Source organism: Leptopilina boulardi, unplaced genomic scaffold, assembly GCF_019393585.1.
Source record: "Leptopilina boulardi isolate dan_hultmark-lab unplaced genomic scaffold, ZJU_Lbou_2.1 LbouV2_80, whole genome shotgun sequence".
Taxonomy (NCBI): Eukaryota; Metazoa; Arthropoda; class Insecta; order Hymenoptera; family Figitidae; genus Leptopilina; species Leptopilina boulardi.
The window spans coordinates 342,903-360,814 of NW_026138028.1; the positions used below are offsets into that span (position 1 = coordinate 342,903).

At 24.0% G+C, this 17,912-nt stretch overlaps 1 protein-coding gene across 4 annotated transcripts; it reads left to right on the forward strand.

Moving 5' to 3' along the window:
• Window positions 1-11,743: 11,743 nt before the first annotated feature.
• LOC127290750 (venom carboxylesterase-6-like) lies at window positions 11,744-17,545 on the forward strand. 4 transcript variants are annotated; one of them, XM_051319525.1, is made up of 12 exons: window positions 11,787-11,845; window positions 12,603-12,688; window positions 13,255-13,459; window positions 13,594-13,731; window positions 14,050-14,212; window positions 14,719-14,904; window positions 15,012-15,211; window positions 15,351-15,513; window positions 15,636-15,772; window positions 16,036-16,183; window positions 16,518-16,650; window positions 16,796-17,545. In XM_051319525.1, the coding sequence occupies exons 3-12, from the start codon at window positions 13,271-13,273 to the stop codon at window positions 17,007-17,009; spliced, it is 1,671 nt and encodes a 556-aa protein (XP_051175482.1). In that variant the 5' UTR covers window positions 11,787-11,845; window positions 12,603-12,688; window positions 13,255-13,270; the 3' UTR covers window positions 17,010-17,545. The 4 variants fall into 4 exon arrangements, with proteins under 4 accessions (XP_051175483.1, XP_051175484.1, XP_051175482.1 ...); XM_051319526.1 differs by lacking the exon at window positions 12,603-12,688 and having other exon boundaries at window positions 11,744-11,845; XM_051319527.1 differs by lacking the exon at window positions 12,603-12,688 and having other exon boundaries at window positions 11,757-11,849.
• The last annotated feature ends 367 nt before the right edge of the window (window positions 17,546-17,912 follow it).

Below are 17,912 nucleotides of genomic sequence, written 5' to 3' on the forward strand. Positions count from 1 at the left end.
AAATGCAAATTGGAAATTTCTAAAGATTTTTTTTTTCACTTTTATCAAATATTGTATGTAAATTTCTCGGGATAACATTTTTTTATAACTATTTCTTACCATCTTTTTTGGGGAGAAAAAAAACAGGACATTTTTTTTTCTTTGCCTTCGCTATATTTTTTTAAATAAATGGAAAATTTACGAATTAAAAGAAAACAAAAATAATAAATGCCTTTTTCAAACAACAATTACAATTTTACATAAAAATGTTCGAGTTTTGCATTTGATTAAAATGAAATTTAAATAAATTTGAATTTCGAATGCGAATTTTGATGTTTCTGCAATGTTAACAAATGATTTTTTTTATTTTTTAAATTTAATTTAACCTTTTGTGGCATATATTTTTTTATGTGAGGGTAAATAATTTCTTTTATCATTATTATAAGAAATTTTATAATATAAAATAAAAATTATCATTATTAAAAAATCGAAATTTTTTTAAATATATTTTTTTAATAAATATAATTTTTTTAAAAATTGAATTGTGGCAAAAAAAATGCAAATTTGAAAAGTATCTATAAATTTTACGATGTTAATAATTAATCGCGAATTAAATATTTTAGAAAATTTCCAATTTGCAAGAAACTTCTAATATTCTGCTCCTCTTTCACTCTATTTTCCTCTATGTATATTTTCCGTCTTAAATGAAGAATAAAGCGAGAATCCACAGTCTGGATGGTACAATAATAATAATAAAAAATACATCAATTTTAATATTCAGCTATAATATGAATTTATAATTTGATAAAAATACAAGAGAAAATATTTTTAAAAAAATCAAAGACTTTGACTTATAGTTATGTAGAATTTTTTGGTATACATTAGTATATATACCTCTATATAATAATAATAAATGTGAATCTAGGCAAAGGCTGAAAAGTGCAATAGAGTGTGGATTTAGTATCGATAAAAGACTATTAATCGACCATATAATAGTTTATCTTCCGGATATCGACTGCCGCTTTAATAAAAAAAAGCTTTTTTTGAATTCTTCTTTTCTTAATTTTTTTCATTTTTTTTATTACTCCTTTTTTTGCTCTTGTATCGTACATGATATATTTACTCTAATACCTACTTAAAAAACTATAAAAAATATTCCCAACTGTAACTTGTAAAAATCTAAAAAAAAAACTTACACACTTCCTTGTATAAACTTTAGAGGATTATATTTATTCTTACAACTAGAGTTATAAAACACGCTTTTAAAAAAAATCGAGACTTTTATGGGCTTGCATCGAAGAAGCTTCTTTTCCATATTATATATCTCCCCCTAAAAATCGCAACTTTCAACTTTCTCTCGACCAATGAAAACTTTAAAAAAAGTAAAAAATACTCGACGATTATTTTTTTCAATTGTTTAAAGAATGAAAAATGTACACTCTTTTCTCGTTGTGAAGACTCTATTCTCTCTGATTCTATATCGAGTATTTTTTGCCTCTGATAATGGTTACTTTAAAAAAAAAAAAAAAAAAGTTACTGTGCATCGATTAAAAATTTTTACGTGAAAAATTTCATCAAATTTTGCAAAGAGTAGTTAGAAAACTATCGTAAAAAAGGAAATAAATGTAAGATTTAATTTAATAATAATAATATAAATAAAAAAAAATAGTAAATGATAAAATACAAAACTAAAAAAAAATTCTCTATAAAAAAAAGCATTCATTTTAATATTCTGTTAATTTTAGTTCATTTCAAGTTTTAAGGATAAAAAATTAAATTTATTATATAATAATAATTATTATTATTATTACTATTATTATCTATAATATAATGAAATTGGAAATTCCATGAAATTTTTCACGAGAAATAAGAGACCAAAGTTTTACTCGACTAAAAATTAATTTAAAAAAAAAACAAAACTTGCACAGTTTCCGAAATTTCGTTGGAATCTCAAAAAAAAATTTCTTAATTCATGTACATATCTAATCTCTCCTTTACTCTCTCTCTCTTTCACTCTCTCTCTCTCTCTCTCTTTCTGACCTTTTCTAAATATTTATCCCTTTGGAATATTTAACCTCTATAAACAAAAGTTTAAAAAAAATGATACATAAAAAATTTCCACTTCGTTAGATATATAAAATTTTCTAATTTCATATAATGTTCATGATAAAAATTTATATTTAATAAAGAAAATAAACACTTCTAATTTCCTGAAATATATTGAATCTAATTTCGAATAGAAACTTTTAAAAAATTCTCTAATCTACATAAACAATTTTCAAAAAACTGAACTTTTACATAGAAAAACAATTTCCAAAAAAAAGTAGAAAAATACTCTATAATTATTCTTTTTCCAAAAAACATATATATATGTCCATTTTTGACACTTTTGAATTTGGCGGTAAATTTTTTTTTTACCGAAAATAAATATATTTTTCAATTTATACGAAAAAAAATGTTAATACTTTGAGAATCCAATGAGAAATTTCGATGTCATTATATTGATAACAAACAAAAAAAATCGAGTAAAACTCTTACGAGAAATCGTTAGACTGATGTATCATTAACGGGGGAACACTTTCGTTTGCTGCCTGCTTTGTCGGTAAAAAAAAAAAAATAAATCAAATAGTGATACATAAAAAGCAGTAATAATATATGAGACTTTAATATAAAATAAATAATATAAATACCATATATATAATAATGAGTAAATAATTTTAAAGACATTTAGTGGATTGCAAATTAAAAGCGAATAAGAAAAACTATTATATATTCAAGAAAAAAAATCCGTTGACATTATTATATAAAATTAAAAAAAAAAAAAGAAAATAATGCGCTTTATTAAAACAGAAAAGGAAACACACGAAACTTATTAGAACAAAAAAAAAAATGTGTAAATAGCCCTAATTTTAATTCTCTGTATTAAAAAAAAAATAATACAAAGTTTGTTTTTATTTTATCAAGAGATAAAACAAAAATGTACGATTGACCAAAATAATGAAATAGTTTTTTCGAATTAATTGCGAAATTCGTTTGATGAATATTTTCCTACTAGAAATATAATACAGAATAAGTAACAAGTTATTTTGTTTATTATAATTTATCTCATAAATATGCATTCAAAAATTCTTTATTTTAATACATAATAATAATTATTAATTACAATTATTATTATTATTATTAAATTAATTTATTTTATTATTATTTTTACTTTCTAGGGGAAATGATTCTTATAAATTAATTAGGTTTGAAGAAATTTCAATAAAATTTCTCTTCATCAAACAACTTTCATGAAATTCGAGAAAATAATTTAGAATTTTTTTGTCGTGCAAATATTTGATAATCTAGATGATAATAGGAGTAATTTGATTAAAAAAAGGACCGTCGTAGGCTTAAAAAACACTTGAAACACGCTTTATAATTATAAAGTATGATTATTGGCTTCACACACACACACACACATTATATATTGTACCTATAAATCAGGAAGCTGCGTCTCAATATTCTTGACATTAGAGTGAAATATTGTTCGCTGAGTCAGAAAGCTATAAAATTGCTTACGAGTATATCGAGGTTATACACATTACTTATTACGAGATTATATTACAAAAAAGAAAAAAAAATTCCCCAAAGTGCGAAATTTACGTGAAGCACCAATTATTATATTATATGTATATAAAAAAAAGAAATGAAAAAAATTATAATGGAATTTTTCAGAAGAGAATTTTTTTCATTTTTCCGACAGGTGTTTTTTTTCTCCTAAAAGAGAAATAAAGAGAAAGAGAATAATTCTCATCCCTTTTGTTATATAAAAAAGGAGAGATAAATTAAGGTCAAATTCCGTTGACCCCGGTTGAAATACCCGTGTCACCTGTTTGTTCTCACCTACTGTATTTCGAATTTTCGAAATACACATTCACAGTGTGAACAAATTCACAAGGTTGGAAAAAAATTCTTCCCTCGGGAGAAGCTTTCAACTTTTACAATTTTTTTTCTTATATTTTTCATAAGATAAAAATTTTACCATCAATCAATTATATATTTAATAAATATTAAATAGTAAAAAAAATTTAATTCCTAATTTAAAAATGAAGGAACAAAAAATTATATATCTGAATCCGAATAATTTTTACGACATGAAAATAAATTGTAGAGAAAGAAAATCCTTTAGATTATCTCTCCTTTTTTTCTCGTGTAACAATTGGGAATTTTTGTTGATACCAAAAGCTAGGATACATTATTCATGACCGACAAGTAGATAACGGACATACGAGCTCATAACTATTACATTCAGGTTATTTCTTAAAAAAAAAACTGACAAAACAAAAAAAAATCCCATGACAAAAGACAGGGAGAAATTTCACCTCGTAAAACCACAGCATCACACGCAAATTCAAATTATATGCCTCGGAAAAATATAAAAGAAAACTGTAAAATCAACCATTAAAAATATAAAAGATTCCTTTTGTTCTTTTTTACAAGCGCAAACACAAACTTTGAAATTTATATAGAATGCCAAAAGAGAAAAAAATTTTAACTATCAAATAACATAAAGTTTTTGCGTGCATTTTAAAAATCGTGTAAATAATCTCTTAAATTCCACATGTATATTAACTTAAAAAAATAATAATATGAACAAAAAATTAGGCGCATATTTATAACAAAATTTAGTGTTTGAAAATTTAAATTAAGAATCATCATTATAATGGGTCAATATTCGATAAATATCGGTGATGAGATAATAATCGAAAATATAATGAAAAGCAATTGATATGAGAAAAATTATCATAATTATACGATTGAGGAGTTTACGAAACACAGCTTTTATAAATAAAAAATAGATAAAAAATTATCATTAATAATGGGATAATAATTTAATGGAAATTGAAGAGATGAAGCTGTTTTTCAGTTAATGGTGAATGCGAAAAAGGTTGCAAAATTCTCAATGGGGCTGTTCTTTTTCTAATTTCCCCAGAGTTTTGTACAAGCTGACGTGATGACGCCAAACTCCTCAATTGCATTTTGGCAATATATACCTATATACAAATTTGTATATTGCCATGTTGACAAATTGCCCCCAAATGACATTTTATCCTGCCAAACGTGAATTATATAATCAGTATCCTAATGTCAAATTAAATAATCTTTAGAAAATCACAACAAAAATTAATAATAATTTTTTTATAACTGAAATTTAGAAAATTAATTGTTTAGAAACATTTTCAATATTTTAATGAATTAAAAAATTTTTGGTAAAGAATTTCTTGAATTCGAGGGTGTTATTAATTATCAGTTGAAGAAGAAGAAAACAAGAAAAATTCAGAAGGAAAAGAAAAGAAACAAAAAAAAATGTATGGAAAATAAAGAAAATGAATCTTAAGAAAAGGAAGAAAAATAAGAAGTTAAACCTAAAGATAAAGAAGTAAAAGCAACAGCAGAAAAAAAAGAAGATAAAAAGATTTCGAAGAGAAAAAAGAAAAAAGCAGGAAAAAAGTGAGAATATAAACTATTACTTTGAAGTATATTTGGCACTAGTTGCTTACTGAACAAAAAAAGAACAAAAACGGGTGATTAATGACGATAACAAAAGAAAAAGAAAAATTTAACGATCTCTTTAAAATTCCAAGTCTAACTTCAAGAATCACTGTCCTGTAAGTACAAATTTAAAAAAAACAACAGATTTTTATTCAAATTAATAAATCAATGAATTTGTGAAAAAAATCTTTATTACTAATATCATTGATGGAAATAGCAAGTTCAAATCTAATCAACTGTTATAAATACAATTTTAAAAGTGTTTCCACTTTTTTTCTTTTTGAACGAGTTTAAAAACCTCAATCTAAGTGGATATAATTGAGGTCGAATAAAATTTAGTCAATTTAGTCATCGGCAATCCTTTGAAAAAGGCTTTTGTCGAAGAAAAAACAATCGATAGGTTTGGCCAGGCGCAGAGCAACAGTGTAGCATACAAAATATGTCATGCTGCATCGTTATAGGTGTGTGAGCACGTGACCACCATTATTGATCGTCAAAAGTGTAACGACAGGAGAAATAAAAAAAAAATTAAATAAAATTAAAAAAGAAAAGGAATCACGATTCGTGTGAAACAATCGTTTCACACCTCTTGTCAATAATGCAACAATAGAAAAGAAAATTTGTTGATATTAAGAATAGACGAACAGACAAATAAAGAAAGAAGAAAATTAAAATAGAAAATCTGTTATTGATAAAGAAAAAAAATCGTTTTTTTAATCTGTTCTAATTTTCAATTATATTTGAATTACGATGCTGAAAAATTATAATATAGAGAGTTTTTAATTAGAAATCGCGTTCCGAATACATAAATATAGACAGGGCAGGAAATTTGACTATAAAATTGTTAAGAGACAAGTTTAAGAACTTTCGTCATTACATACTTGACTCGAAGATGTTCCTTTCTGATCTCTTCTTTGGATAGATTTTAGTTATATACATTGAACGTTCTTCGATCTACTTCATAACGGGGCATATATGCAAATTATTCTGCTCAACAGACCACTTTAAAATTGCAAATCATTTTACCATTTTGTGTTTCCTTTTATTATTTATATAACTGTTGACATGTCTATTTTTTTCCATCTTCATGAAATATATTTGCAAAAAAAAGAATTCAATCTCGAATTTTAGAAATTCATACCAAAAATAATCTGTATTTCAGATAAGAATACTGACATTAAGACACAAAATCAAAATAAGATTTACAAACTGTCTGAATTATAAATATACTAAATTTAAAACAAAATTTCCATAACTAGGGGCAAATAAAATAAGAAATAATTTCTCAAATTTTTCAACATAATTATTCTTAAAATAAAGAAAAGTTATATTAAAAAACTGGAAACCTTAAACATAATTTATTGTTATATAATGTCAATACACACTCCAAATTGTCAAATTATCGTTATAAAAAAATTGATAAAAAATAAAAACGTTGCGCGGGTTACGAAAAGCTATGAAAAATATTATATGTTAAAAATGATGATAAAAAATATGCCGACAAATTTCGCAAAATCACGACGTCCTTTAGATTAGGAAATAATTATATTTTTTATATTATTTAATCTTTTGTTCCAGGTTCCAATAATGAAATTTGTCAAATAACTAATTTCCATTAGGAAAATAAAAGAAACAAATTCCTGAGATTATTTACAATATGTGTCCTAAGTCAATGAATATTTGTGCAAAAAAGTGCCTACATTTCAATATTATTCTCTATGGAAGCCTGGAATGATCCAGTGTCAATTATCAGTTCGAAGCAATTACACGGGGCAAAGTGATATATATATGCGTGACGAAAATTTCGAGCAACGAAACAGAAGCAAATAATAAACGTTAAGAGCCAACATCTCGAGGGAATTATCAATTAAAAAAAATCAAACCACTTTTTCTGATGAAAAGAACATTTAAACACACTGAAATTTCTTTTAAATTAAATTAATAATTAATTTAATTTAATTATTGTAAATTAAAATAAAAATTCCAATCTATAAATTAGAATATATTAATAAATTTTTATTCTAGTTTTTGAAATTTTGAAAAATTAAACTATTTAAAAGACCATTTTTTTTTAAAATTATTTTCTTTTAGTCTGAATAAAAATTTATTTTTCAGAAAAGTGATAAATTAACAATAATTGTGATACATACCCCAAAACATGAGTCCATCCCAAACTGATATTTACAGAATATTGTTTCTGAAACAAACAAGAAAAACATCGAAATAAATATTTAAAAGCAAAATAAAAATCGAGCCCAAAAAATGACAAAAGGCACGATTTTGTTTTTGATAAAAGATTCAACAAAAAATTACAAAAATTATAATTAAGACATTGTTGCTTATGCGACTCAATTAGTGGAAAATCAATTTTTGCGATATAAGTTATTATTATTATTATTATTATTATTATTATATCAGATAAGGCCCATAAAGTCCAAAAACATAAAGCTAAACACACAAGTTACGCTTCCCGTAATTTAATATAACTTTATAGTTTTTTTTATATAGTAGAGCTGAGAAACAAACATTTATTGTCTTAGAGTGGGGCAAATTATAACATTATAAAAAATATTAAAAAAAAAAAAAAGAAAAGAAAAAAAAATCGTATCCATATTTTCTAGCTTTTACTCAACAACATTATAAATATATGTATAGTATATATACACGCAACACAAAAAAAATGCAGTAAAAAAACGGTAAAAAAAAATGCGAAGTTAACTATATTTATAGAAAATACTTTAATAAATATATATAAAATGATATTAAAACGAGAAATCGATTTAACTATTATAATATATATACATATATAAATATGAGAAAATGATGACAAAAAAAAATTATAAATATATATCTATATTAACGGGTAGATGAAACATTTATTATTATCATTATTCGTTGCCTTTTTTTAAAATAAATAAACCGTCAGTCCGTAAATTAGATCGCACATTGACCGACTGATGGTACAGTGCCATTACAGAAAACTGCATTGCATATAATTTACTTGCCAAACGGCCTCCATAATACTGTCGATAAAAACGTGATCTAAATTACCAACTGAAGGAAGGATATGAGTTTTTTTTGAGGAAAAAAATTTTATTTCTAAAAAATTGTCCCTAATTGCAAAATTATTTAGTTTGTATAAAGAAAAGCATTTTTGAAGTAGAATTTTTTTTTATTGCAAAAATCGATTTTTAAATTGCAAATAGAATGCGATCGTGAATTTAAAAAGAAGAAAAAAAAGTGACAAACACTTATAGAAAACTCGTATTTATATAGAATATATAATTAAGGGTTTTGAAAAAAAGTAAGAATATTCTGCGTAGGGCTATGCTGCCACAAATACAAAAAAGAGCAAATATTAGAATATTAATGAGAAGAAAAAATTTAATGCAGAAAGCAGGTATAATAAACGATTTAAAAATGTACTTATTAAAAAATAAAAAAAGGTAACCAAGCATTAAAGATTAAATTGAAGACCTAGTACAAGATTTTCCAATTACACATACACATACACACAAGCTTTTAAGCTTTTAATATACACAATGTTATACAAAAATATATTACATATAGAGTATAACATCAAGTCCCAGAGACGTCGAATAAAAAACATTTTTCATCAGTTGTATAAAAAAAAAAGAAAATATATATACATCGAATTTTTTCTGACATGTAAATAAACGTCGTTTTACTCAACAATTGACTGACGATCAGTCTACGAATTTTTCTCTCAATGTATAATATGTGATACTTCTTGAAATACTTTATTCTCCGTCGCGTGGTGTACGTCTTTGGGATTGACGCATATTATTAAAAAAAAAAAAAAAATAAAAAAAAATTATGCCGACTTTCCTTCTCAGAAAATATGAAATTATGAAATATCGGAAAATTAGTAAAATTATATTTTACATGTTTATTTTAATTTTTTCCTGTTTCTTTGAGAACAGTTACAATTTAATTATTAATAAATTACAAAAATTAATAAATTAATATAAAAAATTGGGAAAAATTACAAAAAAGGCCGGTAAAAATAAAAATTATATTGAAATAAAAAAAAGCAATTTGAAGAAGGTAAAAAGTAAAAAAATTCGTAATGTCATATTTTGTGAAAGAATACACAACTTATATTGTTATCAAAACTTATTCTAACCGTAGTGCTAAAAGATGTACTTAGCATTTACGTAGAGAACACTAGACATTATTAATGCCTAAACTACGATTTCTGTCTTCAGCTCGGACTTTTTTTCCCACCTTCATTTTTTCTCGATTCTTTAATTATTTTTTTCAATATTTTCCTTAACTAATTCAAATATTGATCTAAATTCGATATTGCTCAAAAAGGATTGAGAAAATGAGTATAGAGAGGAAGAAAGAAATAGAGAGAATATAAATAAATGAGAGAGTGCAAAACAAAAAAAAGGTCCGAGCTGCATAGATTTCGCCTAATAAGGTAGTGATATATATATAGACTAAATAAAAAAAAAAAAATAAATAATAGAGTGCTAATGATTAGGTTTTTTCATATTCGGTGCACAAGACTCAGAATATTTACGAAAATCTTATTTTAAAAAATAACTGGAATCGTAATCGATTAATTTGTTAATTAATTAATTTATTAGTTAGTTAATAAATTAGACGATTAATTAATTACTCAATAATATAAAATTAACAATAAATAAAATAGTAAAATTTATTTATTAATTAATAATTATAATTTATCCAAAAATTGCAAATCAGTCCAAAATTATTGTAAAAAATTTCAATTGTTCAATAAAAAAGAGAACTGAGTGTTGAGTGTCATTTATGAAAAAAAGAAGTAGAGGACGTATTTGTAGCACGGTGTGAAATAAAAAAAAAATAAAAAAAAATGTTAGTGACGCTAGATGATTAACTTTAAGCTTCTATTTCTCACTAACGAGAAACTCATTTATTACTAACGATATTTACAAGTTTGTATTAATTTGTAATCTAGAACTAATACAAAACTCCATTGTATGAAGACATTACGCCAGGAAGAAAAAATAAGAATTATAAAAACAAGAAAAAGAAATTTTTTTCTTATTATTAATTATATTATTGCGAATGCTTTTAACCGTCACTTATAAAAAAAAATGAAACAAAACGAAGGAAACGTTGAAAGGTTGATGAAAAAAAAGAAAAAAAAATAAAACTGGTTTTTCAATTTTTTGAGTTTATATTGTCTTTGTATATCTTGTCGAATGATCTATCTCTCTCTGATTGTATATCGGGCCTTTCCTCCAAAACGACACTTTACCTATCTCATAGTGTTGGATGGTAATGTTACGACAAAAGATGACGAGAAAAAAAAGTTAATTGAACATTGTTATCTATGTAATACAACATAGGATGTTTTGTATTATATTTTCATAATAAATAGAAACGTAGAAAAAATGTATTCACCATATTTGTGTTTTATTATCTCCCATCCACCAAAAAAATAAAATTTATTTATTTTAATTAATTTGTAAATACTTTAAGTAATTTAATTTTCCTAAGTGTAAAAAAATTATTATTATTTTTATTATTATCAAAAAAAATTCTGAATTTAAATTTCATTCTCTTTTGCAAATTTTTTTAAATAATTATTTATTTATTATTTATATTATTTTTCAGATCGTCATTCAAAGTTTTTGATTAATTGACGTAATATACGAAATAATTTAATGGTCACATATGTGTGTATTGAGAAATATAGGTATAAAATATATAAAAGTGAAGTATCTGCGTACTTTACCGAATGAGGGTTGCAGACCTCGTCTATAGAGTTGGTCACGTATTAGCACTCGATTAAAAAAAAAAAAAAAAAATTGTGCTGCTCTTAGCTTGTATATCCGCTCCAATACCAACAACTTTCATATCAAATTAAATTTTATTTCTCTCAAAGGGTAAAAGTTAGGGTTAAATTTTTGAAAATTATTTTTTAAATACTTGCAAAAATATTTTTTATAATTTCAAAATACAATTTTTCACACACAATTGAATTGCAAAATATTTTTAACATGAATAAAAAATAATATGTAAAAAAAATTGTTTGCTTTTGCGAAATAAAAGATAAATTATTGTCATCTCCTGCAAGAGGTAATTTACAAAATTTATTGAAATTCAATGATGTAAAATTACATATTCTATGACATTAGGATCATAAGAAGAAACCGGCTCATGTTATCTAACGGATAAAATCGTTTTAAAGCATTGAGAGACTACGAATCAAGGAATAAAATAATCTTAGATTATTTACTACTGATTCCTTGAAAGAGCAGCACACATCAACGATGGAAAAATAAAAAAAAAAACAATTTTCAAAATTTACCAGGTTGGTCAGTTTTTATTTTTTTAAATTATTCTTCTCTAAATTTTTATTGTATTGAAAATAAATTAGATTTTTCGTTATATAAAATTTTTCGCTACAAAAAATATAAAAATAAATTTTACGTATCACTTTTTCTTTAATATCTGACAATATATAATATCGATTTACTGTCAATAGATGAAGCTATTACTTCCGGAAAGAATTTAAAGCAATTAAAAGGATTTCAATGATACGTGTGTGTATGTGTGTGTGTGTGTGTGATGTAACTCAACTGACAGTAAATTCGAAAATTTAGAGTTTGATTTTCGAACAAATGAAAAATTTAATTAAACGATTGAATGTCGAATATATACGCGTATACGATTCGGAAAATTAAATTATAAAAAATAAAATTTTATATTCACGCATCACGGTATAAATTTCATTTTGTAAAATAATAAAATTTGTTAAATGTAAACTAAAAATGTCAGGAACTTTTTCCATTTTTTTTTATATAACAATTTCAAAATTTTATTTAAACAATATTTTTTATTACAAATTTTATCCTTCTAATTATTATTCTTCCTCTGCTTTTCATTATTTTTCAACATTGATTTACGACTTTTCTTATCAAGTGACACTATAGTTCTTTCACCAATCTTTTTTTTACGAGGAAATAAAAGAAAAGATAAATCGTGAATAAGTAAAAATAGTAAAAATAGATTCTTTTTTATCCTCCTAGAAAAAATGCAAAAATAAAATTCTGATAATATTTTCCCAGTCTTTTTTTCGTCAAGAGCATTGTGGGTATATATAAAGAAAAATTCTCCGCGACAAAAAATATGAATCCTTTTCAAGCAAGTATTGGTAATTTCTTTTTTTTTTTACTTTTCTATTTATGTATATTTTTTATGGGGGGAACTTATCAGAGACCGAGTATATTTATAGTCTTACGTACGAATCCATTAAGAACATTATTCTTGACCGAATTTCAAATATCGTGTGCTAATGTTTCTTCCATTTTTGACGACAGAAAATAAAGTGAACATTCGTGTTTAAATCAGAGTCTATACATCCTCTGCAATAATCATCGCTTTTTTTGCAAAATTTATAATTTCTAAATAACGAAACTTTCGCTTCTTAGGTCATTCGATTAATTTTGTTCAAAAAAAAAAAATTCACTTTATTTTCTCCTCTCGTTACACTGAGACGAAAATACAGAAACAATAAGACACAATAGAAAAATAAATAAGTAATTTTTAATCAAAATATTATCTTAATAATAAGTAATGAATAATTGTAACTATAATAATTTTCATTAATTATTTTATTAATAATTTTTTAATTGTTAATTAACAAGTTTTTAATTTAAATAAATGACTTTATATTTTTAAGACAATGTTTATGCGCAAAAATTTGTTGTTTTCTTTTAGGTAAAATTAGAATAAAATGGTTCAATTTGTCTATTTTTTGATATTAATTTTTGGTCTTGTAAATTGTGAATTATCCGAGATTGTTGAAACAACAAAAGGACCAGTTCAAGGAGAAATTTTAACGACTATTACGGATTCTGTTAGATATTCATCTTTCAAAGGAATTCCGTATGCAGAAGCACCACTCGGATATAACAGATTTAGGGTATGTTTTAACTAAATATGTATAATTATAATTTAATTTTTAATTTAAGGAATAAAATTTAAGTTTTAGTTAAATTTTAAAGTTTTAAATTTATAAAATTAAGTAATTAATATTTGAATTTTTTGATTCATTAGCCTCCAATTGAAAAAAAACCATGGTCGGAACTTTTATCAGCCACAAAAGAAGGAAGTAATTGTGTTCAAGTTGACTTTGTTTATAGAAACTTAACCGGCAAAGAGGATTGTTTATATCTAAATGTTTACACGCCACACGTAAGAGCTTAAAAAAAATAATTTATAACCATATATAATTATTTATAACATTATCTAACTTCAATGAATAATTGAACATTTTTTATTTACCCTAAAAAAAATAATTTCCCTGTCAACAAGAGTAATTTTTTTTTTAATTACAACATAATTTTTAATTTGATTTCATTAAAATTTTATGTCGCATTTTATTACACCAATCTTTTTATTCTCCACATTTAATTTTTTTTCATTTTATTATATGAATTTTATACTTCACAGTGATTTTGATATTTTTTTAAAAATAAATGTTTAATTTTATAAATTATTATTATTTTTTAGATACAATTAATAAAAGAGGATGTGGAATTAAAACCAGTTATGGTATGGATTTATGGTGGATCCTTTCGTGCAGGATATGGAAACAGTTCACTCTATGGACCAGATTTTATAATTCAGGAAGGCGTCGTCCTGGTTACCTTCAATTATCGTTTAGGTCCATTCGGTAAGACCTTCAAGATAAAATGAATTAACTTCTCGAGGCTTTCAATTGCGAAAATAGAAAATAATTTATTATGAAACATTGCTTATACTTTTTTTGCACGCATTTTTTTTATATATATATATATAAACTGTAGTAAATTTATTATATAAGAATGAGTCAACACTTGTTTTCCCTCAATCGTTTTAAATATATAGTTACTTTTTTTTATAAATTAAATATAAATCTTATAGTTGTTTTTTTCAATCTATAAACAAGGATAATAGTTTTCTTATAATTTTCTAATTGTTGTAAATTGATAATTGTTAACCTTTATAATTGCAAATTATAACAATTAGTGGTTTAAACAAATTAGAAATTTCTTCAAAGAAAATACTTTGTTGATTTAATTAAATACTGGTTTTAACGATCCTTTTATTATTGCAATTAAAACCAATTTAATTATACACATTTTCTGTTTGCAAAATATATGGAATTGTATTTTTTTATTACAAAATGTAATTTTTTAGGATTTATGTCACTAGGACATCCAAATGCCACAGGAAATGTGGGTTTAAAGGATCAAAATCTTGTTCTAAAATGGGTTAAGAATAATATAATAAAATTTGGAGGTAATCCAGATAATGTAACAATTTTTGGACAAAGCGCTGGTGGAGTTTCAGTGGATTTTCATTCACTATCAGAAATGTCCCGAGGTTGTAAAAAAATTATATTATAAATAACACTTTTAATTAATTAGTAATTTAGTTAACTAATTAGTTAATTAATTATTTAATTTATTAGAATAAATTTTTCGAATTAGGATTATTCCATCGATCGATATCAATGAGCGCTTCCGTTTTTTGTCCGTGGGCTTTTCACGTACCCGAAGAAGCTGTAAGACAAGCTTTTAAGCTCGGAAATTCCCTTGGCATGAAAACATCAAAAAAAGAGGAATTATTAGAATTTTTATACCAAACTTCAGCTAATGATATTATGGAGAAAACCGAGCTTCTCAGTTCGGTAAAATTTTTTTGTATTTTGCAAATAAAAAAAAACAATTGAATCCAGAAAAAACTAAAAAGATTTTAAAATAAAGGAAAAAAATCAATTTTTTTTAAAAAACTAAATAAATTTTGTATTTAAAAAATTTATTTTTCAGATTAATCCCCCTTTTAGACCAACTTTAGAGGATCCTAATATTGCTGATAAGGAAGAAAAATTCATGACAGAATGCTACCTAACAAAATATAATACAGGAAATTTCTACCAGGTGCCTCACTTAACAGGTTTCACGTCTCAGGAGACAGTCTATTTCGCTAGTGGTATATATACATTATGAATATATGAAAAAAATATTCGATTTACATCGTTTGACACTAAAAAAAACTTTTTTTTTCAAAATTTTATTTAATTTAAAAATTATTTTTTTCTACTATCATTATAGGTATTGAAAAAATAATTCAATTAGCGAATCGAGTTTTATGTTCAAAAAAATCGCTAGAAAACATTGATTCATGTTTGAATAGACAATCAAAAAAAATTATTGATATTAATTCTCTCATTATCAGCACAATCGTCAATGTAAGAAAATTACGTTTTCGTTATTTTAACAAGCAAAATTCAGTTTAAAAAAAATTTAATATTTAAAGTTTTATAAAGATTTAATTACTTTTAATTAATAAAATTTTAATGAATTAATTAACTACCGATATTAATAAATAATAAAATAGTACTAGTATTATTAATAATAATAAAAAATGTAATTCTATTAATAGAATTAAATCTGAAATTATTACAATGTTTTAGCAAACGAAAATAATAATGAGATTTTTTTTTGGAAACAGGAGACGTCGGATTTAATGTTTGTGGCTGGAATTGACACTAAGCAAAGACTACTGACAAAAAGCCAATTAGTACCAATTTATTATTATCGCTTAATTTTTGACACTGAACAATCTTTGCATAAAGTCTTATATCACGTCAACTTGAACGGTAATTTTTTTTTTTAATATTTATACTCCTTATATTTCTCTATCTCTTTTACAGTAAAAAAAATTTAATTTCTTTTAGAAAATTTTTTCTATTTCCATTGTTTTATTTCATTTGAAGTTAATTATTAAATTTTTTTATTAATTATAAGTACAAATTTGTAAAAAATTTGAATTCTCTTTTTGGACTATACGAATTCGATCTAAAGTAATAAATTCTCAAACACTAAAGGGAGAGAGAGAGAGGGGGGGGGGAGCCGTGAATTATTTCCGCGATCGTAGTTTGGAAAACGTAAATCTTATTTCGACATTTATCGGTTATTACATTCGTTCTTCAGGAACTGCACACGGGGATGATTTTGCCTACCTGTTCTACATTTCACTAGCTAATCCAACCCTGGATCCCAATGATCCTGTATCAATCATAAGAAAACGAATGGTTCGCATGTGGACGAATTTTGCAAAATTTGGGTAATTATACTAATTATCATTTTTTAATATATAAAAATATTTTTTAATGATGCCCATTAATTTTTAATTTTTCGTATTTATTTTCTTACTAATAATATAATACAAATTAATATATAGAACAATAATAAATTTTCATTTTTTTCAGAAATCCAACACCAATAGGTGAAAATGATACATTACTAAATGTCGAGTGGTTGAATTCGGGAAAATCGGGTCAACATTTAGAAATTGGTGAAGAATTAAAAATGATGGCATATCGTCCAATATCACATGGTGCTGAAGTTTATCAAAAAGGTCAAAATTTTGTAGCATTCAAACAAAGTGGATGTAAATTAAATTATTCAATTAAGTTTAATTAAAAAAAACGTTTTTAATAATAAATATATTTTTATGAAAAAAGAAGAAAAATAAATAAAAATAATTTTCAATACCAATCCAATTATATCGTAAAGCACAAAATTTTCAAAAAAAAAAAATATGGGGAAAAAATTTTCTTTCCATGACTAATATACTTTCATAATGTTACAGTATAAATTTACGTAATTCTTATCCTTATCACTGACATAATATAATTACTAGTTTTCAACATCAAGGTTGTTAACTATATAAACAAAAATATCTTTCTATAACACGTACTCTTTTTTTTTTGATTCCGAAAAATTTATGAAATATTAAAAAAATACCACCACAGAGGTTTGAATTATATGTAAAAGTTGAAGAAAAATTTCAAATTTAATAAAAAAAAAGCTTAGCTTCCGAATTATGTACAATGTTGTGAATGAAATATAGAAAACACAATTTTATCTCAATTCGATAAGCATATTTGTCAATAGGCTTGTAAAATGAAGAAACTAAAGTTGATTATTATTGCTTCATTAAAAGAACAAAGAGCAAAGACACTGTATTTCAATTTTTTTTGGAAAATTTTCCACCGTAACCATTATATTTATAGAATTCTATTATTATTACAATTTCAATGAGAACAATCGCTTATCAATAATTATTATACCTAAAGTCATTAAAGCATCTAATTTGAACTTAATTATTATATAAATTATTTAAATATTTTATTTATTATTTTTATTATAAATTAATTATTTATAATTATTTTATTAAATAATCAAATTTCATTGAAATTAGTGAAGAAATAATTATAAACAAAATTCTAAAGAGTTTTTTTTAATTTTTTTCGACAAAAATTAGATAAAGAATATCTTTTTTCAAAAAGTCTTTCTTCAATAAAAATGAAATGGTTTTGTAGA

Coding starts and splice junctions, on each gene's coding strand:
- LOC127290750 (XM_051319526.1), top strand. CDS start 13,271: ATGGTTCAATTTGTCTATTTTTTGATATTAATTTTTGGTCTTGTAAAT. Junction 13,460..13,593: donor TCGGATATAACAGATTTAGG/GTATGTTTTAAC, acceptor TTGATTCATTAG/CCTCCAATTGAAAAAAAACC. Junction 16,184..16,517: donor ATATCACGTCAACTTGAACG/GTAATTTTTTTT, acceptor TTCGTTCTTCAG/GAACTGCACACGGGGATGAT.